Below are 25,586 nucleotides of genomic sequence, written 5' to 3'. Positions count from 1 at the left end.
AGATAGATAGATAGATAGATAGATGATAGATAGATAGATAGATAGATAGATAGATAGATAGATAGATAGATAGATAGATAGATAGATAGATAGATAGATAGATAGATGATAGATAGATAGATAGATAGATAGATAGATAGATGATAGATAGATAGATAGATAGATAGATAGATAGATAGATAGATAGATAGATAGATAGATAGATAGATAGATAGATGATAGATAGATAGATAGATAGATAGATAGATAGATAGATAGATAGATAGATAGATAGATAGATGATAGATAGATAGATAGATAGATAGATAGATAGATAGATAGATAGATAGATAGATAGATAGATAGATAGATAGATAGATATAGATGATAGATAAACTTTATTGTCCACCTCAAATTGAGGCAGAAATTCACCTTTGACATGGCTCACCTTACAATACAATCCATATTGCATTCACACAAATACAATTAAAAGGTATTAGAATGTTATCATCGTAAAAAAAACTTTAAGAATTCAAAATTGTAATCTCAGTGGGAACAAATGATTTCTTAGACACCTTTCTTGGCCAATGGAACCCTGTACCTCCTTCCTGATGGAAGTAACTGAAAATGTGGGTTCAATGGATGGGATAAGTCTGCACTGATCAGGGTAGCCTTCCTGTGCACTGCTCGCTCGTGAAGAACAGAAAGTGGGATCTGAGGTGAGCCTGTAATTTTGCTGCCTAATTTAACAATGCGAGAGAGTTGTGTTTTGTTTTTAACTGTAAGAAAGTTATACCAAGCTGTAATATTGACAGTTAGAATGGATTCAATCAGTGATTTATATACAATTGTTAGGATGTCCTTGTTCACATTGAGTGCTCTAAGCTTCCCTAGCAGGTGGAGTCTTTGCAGCGCTTTCTTGTAGACACCGTTGCTGTGATTTGCAAAGGACAGGTGGTCATCAATTTCTGTTCCCAGATACAGGAATGACTGAACCTGCTCCACAGGCTGACCCTGTATGCTGAGGGGTTTGAACAGGGATGTGTCTGCCTCACTGACTGCCCCACAGCACATTTCTTTAGTTTTTGAGATATTGAGCCCCAGGTGAAAGTCTCCAAATGTCTGGACCAGATTGCTGACTGCCTGCTGATATTTAGACAGGTACTCTGATGTCTTCACTGATGCCACCAGTGCCAAGTCGTCTGCATACTTGTACAGGGCCATTCTCTCACTATGGCACTGGATGTTGTTTGTGTAGACTGAGAAAAGCGCTGGAGACAAAACACAGCCTTGTGGCAGTCCAATGCTAATGACACTTTTTGTGGATTTAAATCCTCTTAAAAATACTTGTTGTGCACTGTCTTTCAAACAGTTGTGGATCCATAAAAGCAGCGTTGTGTGGAGATGGAGATCTGAAAGCTGTTCCAGCAAAATGCTGGTGTCTACTGTATTAAACGCAGAAGAAAAATCCATGATTAAGATTGTTGTGGATGGTTGTGTAGAGTCCATGTGTTTAGTGACAGCATTTAGAAGTGTGAGACTTGCATCTTCTACACCACGTTTTGCCTTGTAAGCAAATTGTAGGGGATCCAGCTGGTCTGAGATAAATTTTGTCAAGTGTCCTTAGGGCTGGGCGATATGGCAAAAATAGAATATCACGATTTTTCCAATATTTTATCACGATTTTTTTATCCATGAATAGCATAACTTCAATTGCGTATTAAAGAAGAGAAACATTGAATAAATAAACATTTATTCATATTAGGGATAATCAGCACAGTGCTAACACACTTATATTTTAAACTCACACCAGAGATAATAAAAGCCCTGAGAGAAACAATTACAAAAATCAGTTTTTCTCGTTTTTCAAGTAACTTAACATAAATTAAAATCGTAAACATATTTAAAGTGCAAACATGTCAATTGCAAACGTATTGTGCAAACATTAACTTGTTCAAAATACTATGTAGCTCCCAGTTGCTCATGTAGTGGATAGTTAAGCTCAAATACGGCTCTGATGTGCGGCTGGACCAGAGATCGCTTGTGGTAGCAAATAACTGCGCATTCTGAATATTTTCTGCAACAAGTCTCTAAATAAAGTAAAATTTTCCAGTGCAGATTGGAGACAACCCATAGAAGCACTGATTTGATCTCATTTCAGAGAAAAATAGAACAGGTTAGATGCACCTAATAAATAAAATTACTAACAAACTCAGGAATCTTTCTTTGCTTCACTGTTCTGGTGCTGAAAATATCACTAATGCGGATCAAAGGAGATACACAGATGAATGCACCTCTTATTATTTGGAGACTACATTTACTGCAGCTGGCAGAGGCAGAGATTGTTTCTATTGATACACGGAGTTTACAGAATCATTTTAAATTGTAATAGAGGAAGACTGCAGGAGGGAGCGGTAAAATACAGAGGTCCCCAGCAAAAACAAGAAACTACGAGTGTGATGAAACCCGCTGGTTTTCCATCAGGCAGTCACGGGGCAGCTCCATCGACCCAGTGACCGAGCTCAGTCCGGTACCGACACCGGCTCGGCAGAGGGTGAACGAGCCGAGGCGACGTCGTGCTCTGCTTAAGAAGCGTCCAACGTGTTTTTACGCTTTCTCCGAGACATGTCACGTCACTAAGTTGTTAGCGCCGCGCGCTAAGGAAACCCTGCGTTCCTCTTCGGAACGAAAACCTCGGTGTTGCTCAGCCGCCGCGAAGCCATGTTTGTTCACACACAGGTGAAAACAAGCGGGGCATTAATATATTACTATGACTCACTCTGATTGGTTAAGGGTCAAACAAAGGCGTGTCATTCGCCTGAGGTAAGTTCCCTTTTCATTCAGAGGCAGAAATTCAACAGCAGAGCTGTGAATCGTGATAAAACGGTCTCTCAAAAACGACAGACCGTCAGATGTGTAGATGGTAAAACGGTCTAAAATCGTCATATCGCCCAGCCCTAAGTGTCCTCCCACTACCCTTTCCATGCATGTGCACAGAACTGATGTAAGGGTCTAAAAACCCCCAGTTCTTTTGCATGAGCTTTCTTGGGGATCGGAATTATCATAGAGTCTTTCCATTGCTCTGGAACGCAGACAAAGTCCAGAAGGAGCCGGCAGAGTCTGGTGAGTACCCCACCTAGCTGGGTGGAGCATTCTTTCAGAACACTGCCATGGAGCGCATCGGGGCCAGAGCTCTTGTAGGGGTTGATGCAGCGCAGGATGGTGGTGACCTCCTCCTCGCTGATGGTCAGTGCTGGTTCAGTGAGGCTGTGGGTGGAGGAGGCCCAGGTGGAAGAGGGCGAACGCCATTGAAGCGGGCAAAACCCTTCTCTGAGGGGGGCCTCACCTCGCATATTGGCTCATAATAAAACCAAATACAGAACAAAAATGTGATTATAACCTAAAAATGATACTCAAGTAAAAATCCCATTTGCAAAGAGACAATTGAACCAATAGTTTTAACAATAAACCAATCAACAAGCTATACATATTTATGATTTTATCTTTTAGTATACTGGTCAATGCTAAAGACTAGAAAGATTAACAGTAGTGGAGAGAGCCAATCTTTCGTCTCAGCCTTCACACTTTAAATCAGAATAATTTATTTCTTCTGTTTTTTTTCATTCCTTCATTATTTCCATTTTGAAATGACTGGAGAGATCGCAGATGTTACATTTCGTGTGATGGACATATTCAAGATGCTATCATCACCATGCTAATCACCACCAGAAAGAGAAAAAGAAGAAGAAAAAAGAGAGGGGAGGAGAGAATAATTTAATGATTCCCTGCAAGAATATGCTGATTGCAGTCCATTTTCTCAATTAAGATCTATTGTTACACGTTCTCTCTTTCACACAGAGACACTACAGCATATGCACACACGAACACACATGCAGACACAGCTCAGTAGCATCGCCACAGGGGGTTGACCGCAGGAAGCTCCAAATTAGAAAGAATTAATTTGGTTAGAAAATGGAGCTTGATTGGTGACAGAAATCAGGCTGCTGCAAGTGGGTGACAGCAAGAAAAAACATATAAAAGAGAAATTCTTTTATGTGAAATGTTTTTGGAGGTGATTTTATACTCATGCCAGCGATTAATTACGCTCTTCTTTCCTCAGCACAGATGATTTATTATTGCATTTTAAAGCCAGAGTGTGTGAAGAGTCCACAGCCACAAAACTGCCAATGAGTGTTTGACCAAATGAAAAGGAACGATTAGCATGTCGTAATTCACTCATTTAAAAAGTACTATTTGACTGATGTTAACTATGTGCTGGTCACAGAAGATGCAGGAGATAGAAGCTGTGCTTGGATCCTTTGAACAAAGGCTGGAGGGAGAAAAGTTCTTTGTTTAGCTTTAGATGGATCCAAACTGAGTGAAATGAAAAGCGAGTGGAAGCTGTGAGTAAAGCTGGGCAAAAACTAAGAAAATTCCTTGATATAATAACAAGAGTCCAGTGTTGGCTTGTCGTTTAGCAAAGATTTTGGTCACAAAAGAAAAACAGCTCATGGCTGAAAACCTCACTTTGGTCATGCTAACTCACCAAATGGGGTTCTTTTCCTGTAGCTTTCTGCATCCAGAAGATGCCGAACTGTGTCTTCATTACATTTATCACACGTACCACAACAACACTACCAACATACACCCATGACTGTACCAAGTCCTGCCCTGGGATGGTTCTCTTGATCATGTCACGATGAAGCTTTGCTCTACTGGACCATGCTAGGCTAACATAATACTGTAAAAGTATGCTAGTTCTTTCTTGTGTACTTGACAAGTATCTTCTGGGCAAGTACAGCAGATAGTGTGTTCTACCAGAGAATTGCAGAACGAGGATGGTATTTGGAGCAGAACCATACTCCATTGGATCATGGCAACAAAACAAACTGGCATAACAAAATAACAATAAATACATATTATTTGTACAACATTCGGTCAACTTTTGATCAAAACTGACAAAATACCAGTTATTCCCACTGCAAAAAGTGTCCTTTTCATGAAAACAGAACTATTTTAATGAACACTGTCTGCTTTTATTTTGATACTGAGTTAGCTCATTAGCAAGTTGAGGTGAATAGTCTAAAAAAAAAAACTTAAATGCACACAGCAAACTATACAAGTCACACACGATTTACAATAACAGACAACTTTATACTTCTTTAGGTCTATTTCTGACTAAAATCACAGCTATGAGCTTCCTCCTCTGCTGCTCAGAATATAACAGTTTGCGACACAATGTATTATGGGAAACGTTAATGTCCGCATAAGGATGCACTGAAGCAAGAACACATCTGGGAACTTTGAGGGAACCTGCTGTGATATGTACTTAGGACTGAAACATTACTTGGTTGCTAGGTGACATGAGTACACCGAGGTAATTGGGGGTGGGGGTGGGGGGTGGGGGGTGGGGGGGGATGGGAAGTAAAAATCTGAAGCTAGACCATCCAAATTAACAGCTGAACACTTCCGGTCTGAGCGGCTGAGGAATAACCCGTCCCATGTAGATGGATAGGTCGGGTCCTTATAAGGATGCTACCTCTGAATTTGGACACATCCAAAGCCTCACTAGTGTAGTAAGCTTGATACGGTGCCACTACTGACCCTTTGCACATGCTGTCACACCGCTCATGGGACCACCACCTTAGCAATTACAGATGTTTACACATGTAGAAATTTCATTGAAGCTAGTCGAAACAAGCCAGTTTGTAGCCTTATGCTGCTTTTGTTTCGTTGATTTAACGGAAAAATGCTAGTTTGCTGTGCAGGTGGCTGCTCTAACAGACGAGGGTGTAAACTCAACGTGTCTTCTTTAAAATAACTTTGATGGAGATAGGAAACAAAGATGAACCGCAGCAATCAAACAGACTAGCAGCCCTCAAAGTATTTACAGATTACAGCGAATACAATTGCTGGGTAAGATTAACGTTTATGTATTTCATCAGGAAGACTGACTGTGATGGACCTGAAATGATAAACGTGATGTGTTTATCTTACTTATTTCGTATTAATAATCCTATATTTCACCATGGAAGGCATGCAGTGCCGACCACTGTAGTGAATTATGACATCATTTTTTATTATAAAAATATTGTTTACTTTTAGGATTACGAGTGTGAAAATGATGTTTATTATTTAGCATGATGAGCGTTGCTGTTATGAGCCATCTTGTGTTGCCCTGGTGACCCTGCCTGCGACAAAAACCGGTAGGGATCCAGACTTTTAAAGTTTTTTTTCTATCAGCTCCAGTATAAAGTGAAACGCTGTTCATCACATAATGTTAGAAATCCAGAGGGGCGAATTATGGCAAAGTCGGCAACTTGTTTACATCGGTGAACAGCAACAGGGAGAAGCTAATGTTTGTAAGCTTAACTTTTGTAAATACTGCTGTCTATGAGCCCCACCTAGATGTACTAAACCTTCCCACGAGTGAGCTGGGCTGGAACCAGTAGAAACCAGGCTAAACTAGCAAAAACAAACAACCTCAGTCGCCACTTCTCCTCTCTGTTCAATACTCCGGTCATTCACTACTTTCGATAACTGAGATGGGCTTGAACTTGTTGCAGCCATGCTAACCATCGCAACAAACAATGACAACAACAAAAAACAATCTCAGTTTTGTTCATCACTTGTTTCGCTCACGGTTTACAATGCTTTAGCCATCCAAAATGGTGGACCCATGTGATCAGTAGGTGCCAAAGATCTCCACCTTGCTACTCAAGTTTTATAGATGCTTAAAATAATCATTGATCTCTCACACTACATCTACTATTATTCTTAATATCCGCCGGATGACCTCACCCTAACCATACAAAGACCACCCATGGTATGGCTCTATACGTCGTGGTGGTGTTCAATCTTTACTTGGCATCTTCTATCAAGGCCAAAGAAAAGCACTCAGGTCACAGAGGTAGCTTTCTGTTTTATCTTCTCTATGATCAGTAAGACTAAGCATTCAGACTTGAGGTGATTGTTGTGTGTTTGTGTTGCAAGGACAGACTGGCCTTTACCAGATCACTTGTGGTGTGAGGAGCAGGGCACTTCTGATTACAGCTCAGGATTAATCTATAAGGGGAGGACTTCCATTCACACACACCATCTATCATCCTTGTGCTTCTGTCTAACCGGCACTCTACTATCCAGTATTTACACAGGACACACTGATATGAATATCATGTCAGAAATCCCAGCAGCAATCCCAGGATATCACTTCCACAAGTGGTTTCAGAAAGAGAAGATGAAGTAGAAAGATATATCGAGTGGCAAAAAAATCTAATCAAGATGAGTTTTGCTGTTTTTATTAAGTTATAATTATTTTTTGAGGGGGAGGAAGGGTCCATTTTTTTGTCTCCTTATATCTTTTTCATATGAACCCACAATTATTTTTATCTTCATGAATTCAGCTCAGCTAAAAAGGATCAATCTTAACTAGATTAGCTATTTATCTTTATTCTCATATCAGATACCCATAAAATACATAAAAAGAAAAATAAGGAGATTAAAGATTATTTGGCTCCAAACAACCTGGAAGGAGGACAACACTCCTTCATATTACTCCCACACGTCCACCTTTCCAGATCAATGGCTTCTTTTAAAAAAAAACTGTAATTTTAACATGATGGAAGATTTGTAAAAGCTGATGAATTAATAATGTTCCTTCAGAAACAGAAACAAGAACTTGTGGCAACTTTCAATGACTGAACGATGAGGCAATGAATTTGGCAGAGAAAAAAAACGCTGTCAGAGTCCTGCTCAACAAGCAGCTGATGACATCTCTAATTTAACATATTTTGATGATACAATGGAAAGTAATGGAATAAAAACAAAGCAGTTCCGCACCATTTCTGTATATCCTGCATGTTTTAGGACTGTGAAATTATTTACACTAATATTTTTACTTTGATTAATGAAGCAAATGATTAAAAACATCCTTTTGTCACATACCAACTTGCAAACACACTCTTATTTTGTCATGTCATCTAAATAAAGAACACTTCCTGATGGCCAGAAGGGTGGTTTTCCTGTGTATAGTAGCTACATCTACTTACCATCTTAGCTGTTCAGAAAACAATTCTGTTATTTATCGCACAATGACAATACAAGGCCCGTCCATCTGTCCAAACACACGTTTGTCTCGTTGATGCTTTTTTCAAAACTCAGTGAAAGTAAAGGTGACAAAAATGACAGAAAACATATCGGAGGTGTATGTCAATAAGAATTCCTGTTAATTCCTACTCTGACCCCTGCACTAGCATGATTTTCAACCATACTTTTCCCACCTGCTCTATTTCCAACCATCCACATTCCTGAAAAACACCTTGTCTGAACATACTCCCTGCATGGGCATCCAGGCTCCTGCAGCAGCTCTTCTCTACTTTAATAGCAGTGCTGCCTGTCCATGTGTTCTACATGTGATACACAGCTGTAAATTAGATCAATCAGCAGAAAGACAAGCTGTACAAATACTTCCCAGAACGATCCTGCAAGTCGGTTGTCTACAAACAAAATAAGTTGTTTTTCAGAAGCAAACAGAAATACTGAGATCCCTATAGTCCCACACATATCAAACACTTTGTGCTATACTTCATTTACCCCAGAAGGTAAACCGCACATATAGTACCTCACAAGGCAGACAGATCTAAAAGAAGAAAACATAAGGGTGGGAGTGTGGCATTTGAAGGTCAAACTGGTTTGTGTCGTTTTTAAAGCAGAGTGAAAAAAGCAAAGATTTGACATTTTGCCGTTCTCTTTTGAGTTCTTCGTTTCAGCGTTTGTTTTTATCAGGAAACGAGTGAAACAGATTAAAAGTAACTGAATTTAATCAGTAAAAACAAGAGCCATTACTGGAAAGTCTTTCAGAATAGCACGACTCAGGAAATCTCAGGAAACGCTTTGGACAAAAGCGTCTGCTAAATACATAAACATAAACATAAATCTACTAAAACTAGTTGACCTGAAATATTTGAATGTGTTGTAAGCCAATCTGAGTCACATTTCCTTTTAAGTAAAAAAAAAAAAAATGTGCTAATTGGTTTTCCAGTGAGTAAAACCTAATATCCTCACACAAATACTTTAATTTCCACCTATTCACACACACAAAGAACACTAAATGAGCATAACAAATTAGGCAAATGCATTTTTTTTTTCATTTGCAAAATGTTTCATTTCTGATTTGCAACTTAAAAAATGCACATAGAGAATGAGGGTCATGCTTTCCAGAACTGTCAGGAGAATGTAAATGGCCCGTCTGATACTGAGAGGAGCTCAGAAGATGATGCTCGACTGACATATATGAAAATAATCATTCCTGTCTGTCTGATTGCAACAAAGGAGTCTCTCTGATCAGACACGCAGCTATCGAAAAAGAATCGTGTTTTCAATTATCTGCCGAGAAGACACACATCCTGACATTTACGTGGATGATACGTTGTCACATGGCCTCTTCTTGAATGTTTATTTTAGACCAATCACACCTGAGAGGTGACAGCAGCACTTCCATACACCAGCTCAGCCCTCCCACAGCAGAAAACCACCAACACAGACTGGTGCTCAAGTTGTAACCTCGTGGGGCTGCTCTTTAGTACACAAAAGTTACCATTTCCATTACCAATGAGCTCCTTACATGCTCACCAGTTCCCCGAGACCCTACACAGGATCGAACTGTGCTTTACTTCACAATCAAAATGATTAAATCTTATAGTGGGTACATTCATTTGCACTACACAACAGAGCAAACATGCAGTGACAGGTACCTGCCCTGTGTGTAATCGCTCAGTTGTGGTGTGTAAAAAAGCGCATGTTGAGGCACCAAGTGAATCCCTGAATTAGAGATGAAACAGTTTTAATGGTTAACGTCGTAAAAGCCCCTACGGTTCGCATTACCAATTCAGATGAGTTACTGTTAAAACTCTATTCAGTGGCTGCTACCGTTAGCTTTTCGTTATCCAACAGAGGCAGCGATGTAGACACAAGCAAATGGAAATGAGAGAGAAATCCAAATCTGTAGTGTAACTATTTAAAAAAAAAAGGTGGTGGGGAAAATTGTTTAAAGTAAACGTCTGTCTGCACATGGGGAAAGAAAGTCAATGTGTGATCAAGAAACATGAATATGGCAGATCACCTGCATCTGCCAACTTTGTGACGCTGTTTCATCTGTAACTAAAAACGATGAGTGTGCGTATATTTGACATGTTTAGTCAGTCGTCTACGGCCTTTAGCCTAAGAATTACAACACACTGAGATAAGTTCCGTTAAAACCCCTTCAAAATAAGAGCACCAGACAAAAGCTTTACATGCTTAAAGACAAAGTTCACTGGTCTTTCCCAACACATGTGCAGTGGTCTCCAGTATAAATGCCTTGTGAGTCGACCTCTGTGGGGAAAAAAGTTCTGGCGCTCCTGTTTCAGGAATTAGAATTGAGCCACATGAGAGATGACCAAAATACGGCATGATTCAGAATTTTATTTCCTGATATCCGGACATCTGGCCTCTGATTGATTACCAGCAACACAACACTACCACTGACTCCATTTGCTTTGCAATGTTGTTTAATCTCCACAAATAAAACAGGCCTGAAGGACTTCTGCCATGTGGTGGAGTTGCTAATGCTAATGGTTAGCATCTACTATAGCTAAGACATGCTCTGCTCTCTCATCCATCCATCCATTTTCTGAACCTGCTTTGTCCACGTAGGGTCGGGGGGGGGTGCCTATCTCCAGCGGTCAACGGGCAATCAGGCGGGTACACCCTGGACAGAGAGCCAGTCCATCGCAGGGCAACGCAGAGACACACAGGACAAATAAACACACACACTCACACCTAAGGACAATTTAGACAGACCAATCAACCTAAAGCCGGGCGTACACTGTGCGACTTTTTCACTTTTTTGAGCCGATTTTCCACTCGTGCGAGAATCCACGAGATCGGGGCGAGTTTTGCGCCGAGTGTCGTGTAGTATACAGGGGGTTACGAGAGGCGATTTACACCACGTGACCAGCTACCGATCAGCAATCGTCGCCGAGTGTCGTGTAGTATACAGGGGGTTACGAGAGGCGATTTACACCACGTGACCAGCTACCGATCAGCAATCGTGAGCTCGCACAAACTTCTGGCGTGTTTGAAATTTTGCTCGTCCCTCGTGAGGGTATCGCACTGTTGAAGCAGCGCTGCGAGCAGCTGCAACCCAAAAAGTATCAGAACCGCTCACGGCGCATGCGCAATCCTGCATCAACACCGCTCGCCCGCTATTTCCCTAATAGCACACGTTGTTCGTTCTTATTTCTACACGTTTTTTTACTCACAAAGATTGTCAAGAAAGCGTGTTTGTCGTGTTCATGTCAAATTAAACTGCTCACAAAACACAGATTCACTTTCTTTATTTTGTTTTCCTCATCCAACCCCCATAAATCCCCGTGTGTCCTCCTGCAGCACTCCCGAAGGACAACAGGCAACACAAGACAAAAAAGTCTGACGTGTTGTGTAAAAACTGCTATTTTTAGCATATTTTTTAGGGCCGACGTGTTGCTACCAGACGTACAGTGAGCAGTCAGGTCGCATTCGAAAACTGGGTCGTGCAGTGTGAGCGCATGACTCGTGAGATCTGCCCTGGGAGGAAGTCGTACAGTTTGAGCTGAAGCTGAGTGCTACGAGTGAAAAAGTCGCACAGTGTCCGCCCAGCTTCACAGTCATGTTTTTGGACTGTGAGAGGAAGCCGGAGTACCCGGAGAGAACCCACGCATGCACAGGGAGAACATGCACACTCCATGCAGAAAGATCCCAGGCCAGGAAGCAAACCCAGGACCTTCTTGCTGTAAGGCAACAGCTCTAACCACTGCACCACTGCGCAGCCCGCTCTGCTCTCTCCTGTATGCTAAATCAACAACAGCCTCCCCATCATGAACCAAATTGGGCGAGTCCATGAATGTTCAATTTTAAACTGACATACAATCCATCCACAGGCTTTTCTAATCCCAGAGTTTCCCCGTCTATATCAGCGGCTAATGCAGGACATAGGGGTAGAAGACTATTTTAACGTTTAGCCTGCATGTGAAATTCAGAGTGACAGATTATATTTCAAAAATAACAAATAAAATATGGTTTCTCAGTGAACTTGTTCTTAAATAAATTCTATTTCAAAAAATAAGAAAATGTTCAGCTTAATAAAGATTTTCACCAAACTCTTATTGAAACTTGACAGCCTCAATAATCAGTCAGATGAAGCTCTCATCATGCTCATCAGACACCTTACCTCCCTCTGTCTTAGCCGGGTCCCTTGCCTCCATCAGTCCATCTCTGTTGACTATGATCAACAGCTCACTGAGCCAAGGCTGTGTTCCATCTTACTTTAAAAATGCAGTAGTGACACCTCTCTTAAAGAAAGCCAACCTTGACGCCAGCTCCACCAGTAATTTTAGGCCCATTTCTAAGCTACCTTTCATCAGTAAAGTACTTGAGAAGGTTGTTGAAACCCAACTCAGATCCTGGTTTTCCAAGTCAATGATCTCTGACCCCTTCCAATCTGGCTTTCTGAAGCAGCACTCAACTGAGACTGCTCTAGTAAGGGTGCATAATGACCTCCTGATGGCTGCTGATGCTGGGAAATGCTTTGTCATGGTCCTGCTTGACCTCAGTGCAGCTTTTGACACTGTAGACCATAACGCACTACTAAACGCCCTGGCTGGGATTTCAGGTTCTGCTCTAGACTGGCTCTCTCCCTATCTCACTAACAGAACATTCACAGTGAAGTCAGAAACCTTCTCTTCAGACACTGCCTCTCTAACATGCGGGGTCCCACAAGGTTCAGTTCTAGGGCCTCTACTATTCACATTCTATATTCTTCCTCTAGCTGGCATCATTCAATCATTCCCAGACATCTCTTACCACATCTACGCTGACGATATACAGCTCTATATGTCCTTTATGCCACACCAGTTGGACAGGCTGGCCACCCTTGTACTCTGCCTGACCCAGATCAGTAACTGGCTGTCCAGCAACTTTCTTGTTCTCAACGCCAACAAGACAGAGACCCTGATCGCTGCACCCCCGGAACTTCAACCAAAAATCGAGCAGGAAATTGCCTCCTTTTGCCCATCAGCCAAGGCCAACATTAGAAACCTAGGAGTTATTTTTGATCCAGCTTTAAGTTTAGACTCACAAGTCAAAACCATCTCCCGCTCTTGTTTCTTCCAACTGAGAAACATTTCAAAAGTCCGTAAACTGGTTTCTACTGCAGATCTGGAAAAAATCATCCATGCCTTTGTGTTATCACGCTTAGACTACTGTAACGCTCTTTTTACTGGTCTCAGCAAAACCTCCCTCTCACACCTTCAAGCCATCCAAAATGCAGCAGCCAGACTCCTAACCAAATCCAGCAGACGAGCTCACATCACTCCAGTTTTACAGTCCCTCCACTGGCTCCCGGTAGAATATAGAATACAGTTTAAAGTTTTAGTGCTGACCTATAGAGCTCTTAACAACCAGGCTCCAAGCTATTTATCTGAGCTTTTATCCCCACACACCACCTCTCGGAACCTCCGATCCACATCTGAAAATCTCCTGGCTGTTCCTCGAACCAGACTAAAAACCAAAGGGGACAGGGCCTTTCAGTCTATTGCCCCCAGACTTTGGAACAGTCTGCCTTCAAATCTCTGTCTCTTGAAATCTGTAGAGGTCTTCAAAAAACATCTTAAAACTCACCTTTTCATCCAGGCGTTCCCTCGCTAAATATTCTAAAAGATGGCTTTGTTCTTGTTCACACCTTGACTTTGTTTTTACTCCTGATTTTGGTTACTATTGTTGTCACTGCTATTGTTTTTATGATGTTTTTATTGGTTTGAGGTATTTACCCTGGTTTTACTCATGTTGTACAGCGCTTTGTGATTTATATCTGTGAAAGGCGCTATATAAATAAACTTTACTTACTTACTTACTAAAAAGTACAGCTCTTCTGAAACAAGAGAAGGAACTTGTCTAGCTCCTGCAGCCTCACATGATGACACATTGATACGCCCAACAGCCAAACGTGATCTCCATTATGTTGAAGCATCTACTACTGTGAGGACAAAGGTCATGTGGCAGATGGTTTCTTTTTATACCAGCACATATCTGAGTATGAGGCGACCAAAGCTGCACAAGTGCAACCTGGCAGAAGTACGGCTTGACCAAGAGTCACAGAAACAGCAAAGGAATTGTTCATCAAACACTCAAAAGGTGCCTGAGGTATTAAACAATCCTCCAGAACTTCTGTGATCTCATTTCTGAGCTTGATACACTGAAACCCCCACATCTCACAGTCTACAATTACGGGGTCTCCAAGTATCTCTGCAGATTTATCATTGGTAGCAGACGTTCCAGGTCACTTCTGAATGACTCACGAGTTGTTCAGGTGGCAAAAAACAGGAGACAGGGGGTTCGATTGTAACCACTGACAGTTCAAGCATCATTTACTGTTCCTGCTTGCAAGACACACACACACACACACACACACACACACACACACACACACACACACACAAGCAGACGTATCTGCATGAACCCATCTGAATGATCTCATGCTGTTTTATTGAAGAACAATAACACACAGAGGCTTACAAACAACATTATTAACTTGAAAAGCTTTATCGAAAAAAAGAAAGAAAAAAATAACAAGACGTGAAATTTTTTTATGTGGTTTCTGAAAAATGGTAACCGCTGACAGCACAATGCAATCAACTAAAATGTCAGCGAGAAGTGGCCCATGAGAGGCGATTGGGCCTTTAACTGCTCCAATCAGCAAATGGTGCTACGAGGCTGTCGACATCTGTCAAGAAAAACAGGCTGCAGATAGGAGGTGGATGAGATGCTCCGGTGTGACAGGAGGAGACAGAGCACAAGCGCTGATCTGTATGTGTGCGAGAGTTTGATCTTTAACAGGGTAGTGGTGAAGTTACTTGGCCTTTTCAGCTTCAATCACAGCCATTCAGCATAATGATGTTATATAAGTGGTGGTCTTCTTTAGAAAAGAAAGGACAGCAGGGTATTATTTGGCCTTTACTTAAAGACGATGGATAAATATACTTCTGAGAACCGAATCATCCCACCACTTGTGTGGCTTTAATAATCCTCATGACAAGAAAGGTTAGAGAAAGTGGGAGACTAATTAGTCGAAAAATAAAGTTAGACAAGAAACTTAAAGCATTAAGCCAACGGGAAAACTATGTTTTACTTCTTTTGTAAACATTTTTCATGCAGGGCAAATAATAGCTTTTAAATGCATCAGTGGAGAGGAAAAAAACAAATGTGAGGAAACGAGGAGCTCAATAGTTGATAAAAGAAGTAAAGATTAGGAAAACAGAGTGGGGGAAAGACAGAAAATGGCATGTTAAAGAAGACCGTTCCTATTTCTTTATGTAGGTTAATTGACTGAGGAATTAAAGCAAAAAAGGGGGAAAAGCTATAATTCAATTCACCGCATGGACGTTAACAATAAAAGAGTTGAAATGATTCTTAACGTACACACAGACCGGACGAGTGTGTCGTCCAAGTATATTTCTAATTATCAGTTAATTGTTATTCTCTATCATTAGGAGGGTGGTTTTTAATTGTAATGTAGCCAAGCAGAAAGTCTACCTATACATGAGGGGGACAATTAGCCACCTCCATTAACCCCTGGTTAATTACAACCTCCATTGCTGCTTCCCACAGCACTTTTTAATACTCCCCCTTACCCCTCGTCTCTATCCCCCGGCCTTTATCCCCATTCTCTTATCACTTGTCCTTGTTCTATTTATCTATGATCCTAATCATCCTCCATTCTTTAAATCAAAATATATGTTTTGAGCTTTACTGGACTGAAAAAAAAGTGTATTCTGGGTCATTATCAACCCACATTTTGCCTCATCTATTTTATCCTCGGATTTTATTTCTATGCTAATTTTCATCACAGCTGAAACTGCGGATGCTAGTATGCTAACTGAGCTACGTTAATTTTGTAAACTAACAAAAAAAATCACTCAAAGATCTGTAGGTGAATTATAATAATCAGTCGCTGTATGCTACTTTGGCTCTATAGATCAGCAATCAGGCCTCTTTAACTTCTATTTAAAGCAAAAACAGACCCGATTTCAAGACACATCACTGATCCTCACATCCAGAGGAGACAGCACCACTCTTATGGGAAAAACATTGTTTTGATAGGCAGGGATATGGTTTACCAACAAAGCAAAATAGAGGAAAATAAATCACATGCATTTAAATTATTCCCTCCTAAGTCACGAAGGAAAGCTCTACACCAGTCCAAACCTAATTTCTACATAAGATCAAACGCTTGAACAAGTGATAAGCAAGTCAATTTCATTCAAATGTTTTAAACTTAAAGCCAAAATGAAAGGCAGTTCACCTAAAATTTTAAAAATGCATTTCAAATCAGCAATAATTACTGTTTAAAGTACAAAAGTCATCTTCACGGTCTTAATCTGGTTTTTTTACATGACTACACAACGTTTTCCAGAGAGTAACTACTTTTAAAAACTAAGTGGTTTAAACTTTAAATAGGGCACTCATTGAAAATGTTTGAAACCCCAAACACCAAAGTGTTACTGATAACAAAAGTTTTTTTTTTTTTTTGTTTGACGGTTTTTCACAAATATTTATTTTCATGCAGAAAATCAGCGAGAAAGACCTGATGAACTATGGATGCTGGCCCTGTTCTGCTAAAAGAAATCCCATAATAATAATACTTTAAGAAAAACATGAACAAGTTAAATAAACATTAATTTAGAATAATATAGAACATTAGAAGACACTTTTATTTAGGAAACTGGAATAAAACAATGTATCACAATTACTATAACATACTTTTTTTTAAGTTATTGCACGAGAAGCACCATCACACATTGGTGACCTTCTCAGTCCCTACACCCCCAGCAGGTCCCCGAGGTCCAGTGACTAAAGACCAAAGGCCCCCAGACTCTGGACCTCTCTCCCCCTGAGATCAGTGGACTCAGTTGTCTCCTTTAATAAGCAGCTGAAAACTCACCTGTTCAGGCTGGCTTTTGTGTGACCTTTGTCATCACCCTTTCGTTATTCTGCTCTTTTTCCGCCTTTCCCGGGATCCACAGATTTCCCTTTTTCCTTTTCATTTTATCTCCCCCTTTCCCTTACATTTTTTTAATTACAATTTTTATTTTTTTCTATTTTTAAACATATTTAAAAAATGTATTTTTTATATTTTGAATTTGTTTTTGTGAAGCGCCTCGTGATTTTTATCTTGAGAGGCGCTAAATATGTTCTTTTTCTTTCTAAGAGGACGGCGGAGAAGCTTCTCTGCGCCTGAGAGGCTCCACCGATGTGGACTGATGCATCACGAAGCACACGAGTAAACCGTTCCGCACCGCCGATGCGTCTAGAGTGGATTGGGGTAAAATAGGTCTCAACACAATAAACTAAAGCTTACAGGAGCACTGTGACCTAAAACTACCCAATATGTAATTTCTCAAGCTAAAAGGTGTTTTACTTAGTTTTTTAAGAAAGCAAAATATTATTTTAGCTATAGGCTGTTCTATTACAACATATCCCTTAAAGGGGACATGCTTTTTTTAAAGTTATAATAGTTGGTCTGAGCTAAACAAGTTCTCTCATATAAAACAATTTCAGCAGTTTGATTCTTGAAAGTTTCAGTAACTTCTTGGGATGCGACAAAAAGAAAATTCTTGGTCGAAACCGAAACATCAAAATAAATGTAGTCAATAATTAGAACCGTAGCACTAAAAGGACTGTAAAATTAACTCTCTAAGTGCAAAAAAAGTGAATACTGCATTTAATGAGACAAATATAATCCCTTATGAAGTTATTACTTCACACCAGAAGATGTGGAGATGTGTAACTAAAATCTGAGCAACCCTTTAGGGTGTGTTTCTGTTGACAATTTCTGAGTTTATAGTGTTTGAAAACTTGTGACGAGCAGGTTAGATTTTAGAGAGGAGAAACTTACAACACTGGCAGGTCTGTTCATTGTTGACAAAACTCTGTCGGGTAATGGCGGACTCTGATTCTGAAGAGTAATATTCACCCTCTGATGAAGACATCCACTCGTCCAGTGAGAAAGAAAGTGACGCTGCAGTCTGCTTCATGAGTGTAAACACGCTTCACACACATGATGCTATTTTCATCGTGTTCAGGACATGGTGGTATTAGAAAGGATGGTTAAAAGCACTGCTGATGGTGGCAGATGTAGCGGGAATGTAAAAGAAGAAGCAAAAGCCAGGCAGACGCAGTAGATGTGAAACTGATAAAGTAACCATTTGTAAATGTGCGGCACATAATTGATATGAACATCCCGGCGATTGTAATGAAACACTATTACTAAATGAGGAAAACCTTTACTTTCCAAATCAGTACGAATAAACGATTTTTATGAAGCAAAGAGTTAATTGTAAAAATGAGGGCGGAGCAAGATAACACAAAAACAGGGTTCACCTGACGGCCTGTTTCGGCCATGTTGTTCAGGTGAAAATTTTCAGTGGGTTTTCTCAATTGTGATGCCACAATCACAGACAGCTCATTTTAGGCATATATTTCCTAAAATCAACCATGGATAGAAAATGGATGGATGTTTATAGAGGCAGTAGAGACCCAGAAGGCAGCACAGAAGATGCAAGCATTCAGATTTGCATAATAGGTTCCGTTTAACAACAGGGTGCATTAAACAAATGAAGTCCACTAATGCATGAAAAACTAATCTTGGTGCGTCTTTATCTCATGGTGCTAACTGCAGTAAAGACGCTGCAAACCTACTCATATTACACATCTCTACAGTGGAGTGTGTGCTTATACATCTACCTAAATAATATACCGCTGTGAAATAATCAGACTAGCATTTACCTTATTTAATTAACTGCTTTCTTTTCACAGTCAAGTCTTTATTGGATAGGAAAAGCCCATCTCACATATAGATTTACATAATCACATATACATAAAACAACTGAGTCAGAAAACCAACAATGAGGCCAATAAAAAGATTTAGAGCAGTAGGAGGTCAAAGGTCAATTCAAAAGTGCCACATTTCTACTAATCGTATTTAGGCGTGATGAAAAACCCTCTCCAAAACATCCTTTACTCCTTGGGGTTGGGTAGTAACATGTCCAATGATATTAAAAAAGTTGTTCAAAATTCAACCATGATGGATTTACTGACAAGACCACTTAAATAATAAAGTTCATAATTAACTTTAAGTTGCTTTTTTCTGTTTTTGATGAACTAGTTTTCCATTCTACTACTTTTAGTTGATTTTTGCATAAAAATATACACAACGGAAAACACATTTCCCATGAAAATTCCCATGAATAACTATAAGAATAAGAAGGGTAAACAAGGTTCGATGTTCCATTAGAGAAGACAATAACTGATAAAATGAGTTAGCTAAAGGAGACACAATGGTCGTTAATTGACTCATTAGAAAAGAAAAGGATGAACTAATGAGTGGAAGAAGAGGTCTTAAGCACAACTGCTTGGTAAGCAGAAAGAAAGGCCATTTAGCTTATTAAATCCTGTCAAAGCATTATTGTTATTCACAGAGAGAATAGCACACAAGGCTACCAAGTGAAAAGCAAAATCATAAAAAGAAACAGGTCTTGTTGTTTAATTTATCACATATGAATCATTTCTTTTGATTATACGTTTGGGTGGAATTAGAAGAACCTGTGTTTTTGTGTGGAGGAGACAAAGAGAAAATGAGGGAATTTTTTCCTCCTTTGGGGGAACAAAATAGAACATCTGATATGATAAAATGTATATTATTGTTGTGAGGACTCAGTTAAAGGTTACACGATCCTGCTGTGGTGCAGAAAAGAATCAGTGAGAATACCTGTAGGTGTTCCAGGATATAAGGTGGGTTGGTCATTCCAAGCCTCAGCATGGCTCCATCAGGAATCTCCTCCACCAACTTCCACAGCAATGTGGGCAAATCTGTCCCGATGTCTCTGCCGTAAGCTCCCGTGTCCTCACTGGTCAACCAGATCTCGCACACTCCCTCTGGACAAACAAACACAAATCCAAGATCTACTATCTGGCTGCATATGCACAGCAAGCAAATGCTTTATTTATTTCTGAGCAATAGTTCCCATGTGTACGTCTCTGCTGTGACTGTTGCTGCTGTTACTTCTGGGATTTGCACATTTACATTTTGTTAATTGAAGTTAAAATAACCTCACTTATGGTAGGTGGTAAATATTAAACTTCAAGGCTAAAGCCTGAGGGAAATTTTAATCAGTGTAAACTGTTTTGTTTGACAAATTAGGCAGAATCTATTCATTTGTTTGTTTACCCACCGGGCATTAAAAATAAATGAATAACCTAAAATGTTGTTAAATTCTGTTGCAAACAACAGAGATCGAGGTGAAAAAAATCCACCCAACATAAAAATATAAGTGCATAATTACTCTCACATGATTCAAACTCAAATTTCAACGTTTTATTATTGGATCTAAATTAAACATTGATTAGTCAAACACAAACTAAACCGTCCAATCAGATATGAAGGCATCAGTTGTTGGGTTATGTATTCTTTGACTGAGCTTTTAGATCTGATTGAAATCAGTCTGAGGTATAGGGGGAAGATGTGTTCACAGTTTATTTGTTTATTAAGGTTTCTTAACACAATTTGTATGTTTGCTCTCTGATTTATACAGAGCAAACATAAAAAAAAAATTCAATTTGAATTTCTGTCAATTACCTGAAGGTACAAGTGTCTGCTTTGAATTATCGGTACCAGTATGTTCCTAATTATTATAATGGCCTCAGTGGTGATTGTTATGTTCTTGCCTCTTGTGCAATCATGTTTGTCAACGCAGGGGTCACTTTTTGCTCTGTGTGGGACTCATTTAAGGTTCTGATTACTGGGGCACTTTTCCATGAATGTGACTTTTTGCTATAAGCAGCCAAAATATGCAACAAGAGGACCTTGGATGTTGTGCAAAGGTTTTGGGTAGCCTTTAATACAATATAATACAATACAATACAATACAACAAGACACAATACAATACAGCACAATACAATATGACACACTACAAAACGACACAAAACAAAACAACACAACATATTACAATACGATACAATACTATACAAAACGCTACAATACAACACAAAACAACACAATGCATTACAATACGGTACAATACAACGCACTGCAATGCGACTCAAAACAACACAACGCAGCACAAAAAAACCCACAACACATTACAATATAATACAATACAATACGAAACAGTACAATGACACAAAACAACACAACACATTACAATACAATACAATACGACAACCACTACGATAAAACACAAAACAACACAGCACAAAACAAAGCAACACGACACATTACATTATAATTCAATACAATACGAACTATTACAGTACGACACAAAACAACACAACACATTACAATATGATACAATCCAACACACTACAATACGACACAAAACAAAACAACGCAGCACAAAACAAAACAACATGAGACATTACTATTTAATACAATACAAAACACTACAATACAACACAAAATAACACAACACAGCACAACACAGCAAAATACTAAGCAACACGACACATTACAATATGAAACAACACAATACAGAACACTACAGTACGACACAAAATAACAACACAACACAAAACAACACCACACTTTAATATATGATACAACACGATGCACTACAATATGACACAAAACAACACAGCACAGCACGCAAAAAATACCAACACAACTCATTACAATACAATACAATTAGACAATCACTACAATACAACACAACACAACACAAAAAAACACAGCACAAAACAAAACAACATGACACATTACATTATAATTCAATACAATACGAACTACTACAGTACGACACAAAACAGCACAACACATTACAATATGATACAATCCAACACACTACAATACTACACAAAACAACACAACACCAGACATTACAATTCCATACAATACAAAATAAAACACTACAATACGATACAAAATAACAAAACAACACAGCACAACACAAAACAACATGACACATTACAATATGATATAATAAGATGCACTACAATACGACACAAAAGAACACAACACACCACCAAAAAATATACCAACACAACACATTACAATATTATACAATACAATACAAAACACTATAATACGACACAAAACAACACAACATGGCACAATACAATACGACTCAATAGGATACAACACAATACGACATAAGCTTAGGCAGTACTACAGTATTACCGTATACAGTCGGTGTTAAAAATAGCTATTGTGTCAGTTCCAATACCGTCATAAAATTAAAAAGCTAAAAATGTTTTATATGAAAATAAATTAATAAGTTAAATAAAGGTTATGTAATGTATAAAATTGATGGATTGTTGAATTTTCTGTTTTACTTAGTTTAAATGTTTTGTTCTAATTTTAAAGACATTCTATAAAGTTTATGAACATGATCTCATCACGTGACAGCGCCAAACTGCGGACCAAGAGAAACATGACAGCTCGCGCACCAGCAGATTGGTATCTAAAAAGAACACTACTTCTTCAGTTAGGGAGTATTTCTGGTTGGAAGCAAACTTAAAAAGAGTCAGTAAACACTGATGAGCTAATTTGTGCAAACAAAAGATGACAGCAAAAGACGCACTCCCCGTCGGCACAGCAGTACAATACAACACACAACCATACAACACTAAACAAAACAACACATTACAAAACAAAACAATACAATATGACACAAAGCACATGACAACAACATGGCACAATACAATATGACTCCAAAATACAATACGACACAATACAACACAACTGAACACTGCACAATACAACACTAAATGATACAATACAACATGAAACAAAACCAAACAACACAACACAACACATTATGATACTTTACAATACAATACAACACACTAAGATATGACACATATCAACATGGCACAACACCATACAACATGACACTAAACAATACAATACAACACGACACAACACGATATGACACAATACGATGCAATACAAAACAAAACCACACAACACGTTACAATACGACACAGTCCAATATATCCAGGGTCTGATTTTGTTTCAGGTTTTGCTTTACTAGATGTAAAATTAGCTGAAAGAAAACATCTATAAACTATCTATGGCTAGCCTAAATTAATGGTGATCAAACTTCTTGAAAACATTTTTATCCTCCCATTATGCAGATCCTCTAGCAGTGGTATTACTTCTTTAACTTACTAAGCTCCTTGTTGTCATTGCCTAAATGCTCCGAGCTTTGATAGAATCCCATTCATTACAGTCAGAGGCAAGTATTAAAAATATCCATCTCACAAACAATTATTTCAGGAATGGGAAGGACGCATGCAGAAGGAAGGTATGATCTACTGGCTTCAGAGTTAATTAGCTCACTGCTACAGTCTAATGATCTGTCACTTGGCTGGGGATCTGGACATGGTGGATGGTCTGCTAAAGCGATGTGCTAAGACATATTATACCATGCTACCACGCAAAAATAGATTTGCACTTAAAGAGACAAAAGCCAAAGAGTCATGCATAAAAAATATGAATCATTATCATTAACTGTGCAGAGACAGACAGGAAGATGCATGTGGCTATTTAGATAGGAGAGATGATGTTTAGCTAATTGGAGAGTGTGTTGTGTTGGTGTGTGTCTAACAGAGAGATAGAGACATAAACTATGTGTTTAAAGATAAACATCAAAAGATGACAGTGTCACAATCAGGGGTTGAATAAAAGGGTTTCTAGGGATTATCATCACACATATTAAGATGATCAAAGATTTCTGAAGTCATGCATGTTAAAGAGAACCAGCATCAAAACCAGCAATCAATCACACACGCACATGAAAACACACCAACACAATTCAAAAATGTTTTTCTTGGTGCATTACTCATAAGAAGATAACTCATTAATTCATTTTTTAATCTTTAAATAATTTGTTGCGTTGAATATTCTGGGAAGGTCAGCTCTGCCTTAGCAATACCTCTCATCGCAAATGTAAGAGCTATCTGTCTTTTTACTGAGGGCCACCAAAAAGCATGGGGTCAGGCTCCGTGCAGGGACGTGTTATTATTCTCAACCATCCGTTATAATTAAAATGAATCTCTGTTCAAAAGATTATTAAAGTACTGCTGTACTGCAGCACTTTCCTCCCTGTAGTTTGTCGTATTTGTAATATTTTAAACCCAAAGGGAATGTAGAGAGACGTTCTAATGTCAGCTAATGTCAGTTTGTGTAGGAGGAAATACACCAGTCCAGCTGCCACGTCAAGACCTTTGACTGCATCATCCGCATCCTGGGAGGGATTATTTTCCCCCATTTAGCACATCGCCGGTCATTTTAATGGAACAGATTTGTCCCTTAAGAGTTCTGGCAAAGTGGTTGCTTAATACAAGGCCAGACCTTACATCAAATTGGTTTATGAGCTGAATCGGTAAGAAAATACAAAAAACACCAAATTCCAGAGATTCCACCGAAACAATGCCACTGAGATGGAAAGCAAGCACATTATCTGCTGTCACATATCTGTCTGTGACTTCTTTGTTAATTATGTTTAGAGAAGTGATGCTTTGATAAAGTCTCATGTTTACCCAAGGCCACAGCCAGATGTAGATCTCCAGAAAAACTCCACATCCTGACCCGTAATTTGGCCTCTAGCATTGCCTTTCAGTTCCTTATTATTAGGTGTGCCAATGGTGTTATTGTTGGCCAGAAATGCAGGAAGGTAGCCATCAGGAAATGCCTGCTTGTTTTACCCTCTCTATCTGCTGTGATACACACGGCACAGCTGCTTCCTACGAGCGCATTTCACAGAAAGGCTGCAGTGGTGCACAACTAAAAAGTGACACATGTTTTGGGTTTTAGGGTTTATGCTATTGCTGTCAGAATATTAATAAAATGTGAGAGACCCGTCTATGTCCACGTACACTTTTAAACCTCAAATTGATCACTTCAGTCAGGATTCGGAGTGCAAATTTCAAATTAAAATGAAGATAAACAGCAATGAAATTGAAAGATAATTAGGGCATTTTGAGACTGATCTGTAAAGTATTGCAATGGTGAATGGTAAAATTTGTTCAGCAATTATATGACCAACAGAACCATAGAAAACGCTTCTTGCATAAACGGCATAAGAACAAAACTGTGATTTCAGGTAAAAATAAGGTCTTATTTTCTCACAAGTCTGCATTTCTAAGATGTTGCCGGAATGTCACAGCTCAGTAAGGCACTGGCTGACACTTGGCACTAGGGGTGGGCGGTATAAACGGTATATGGTAGAAATTATATTAATTTGGCCAACGGTAGAGATTTTGACTATATCGGCCTATCGCGGTAGCGCATGTTGATGACGTCATCAAGCGGCGTCTGTTGAGGCTGAAAGCATGGAACCTGTGGTGGTGGAGGAGGAGGTTCTCGTAAAGAAGACCGGTGCAACATCGGTCATTTGGACTTGGTTTGGCTTTAAAGGCAGGGTCCGTAAGATGACACCATCAGGGTGAGGAGATTTTTAAATTCGAACGGCTGTTACTACTCCCCCGCCCTTCCTGAAAGAGCCGAAAGCCACACCTCCTAATGTGCACACCCACG

The 25,586-nt window shown here is 39.4% G+C and overlaps 1 protein-coding gene across 1 annotated transcript in view; it reads right to left on the bottom strand.

Annotated features, from left to right (window-relative positions):
* The window catches only part of cdkal1 (CDK5 regulatory subunit associated protein 1-like 1), a 355,999-nt gene that overhangs the window by 131,310 nt on the left and 199,103 nt on the right, over positions 1 to 25,586 (bottom strand). Inside the window, exon 9 of the mRNA XM_015949107.3 lies at positions 19,820 to 19,986. Coding sequence (XP_015804593.1) covers positions 19,820 to 19,986 — 167 coding nt within the window. The remainder of the gene's footprint in view (positions 1 to 19,819; positions 19,987 to 25,586) is intronic.

This window comes from Nothobranchius furzeri, chromosome 5 (genome assembly GCF_043380555.1).
Source record: "Nothobranchius furzeri strain GRZ-AD chromosome 5, NfurGRZ-RIMD1, whole genome shotgun sequence".
Taxonomy (NCBI): domain Eukaryota; kingdom Metazoa; phylum Chordata; class Actinopteri; order Cyprinodontiformes; family Nothobranchiidae; genus Nothobranchius; species Nothobranchius furzeri.
The sequence above is the reverse complement of the archived record's forward strand: the minus strand, read 5'-3'. Positions and strand labels throughout refer to the sequence as shown.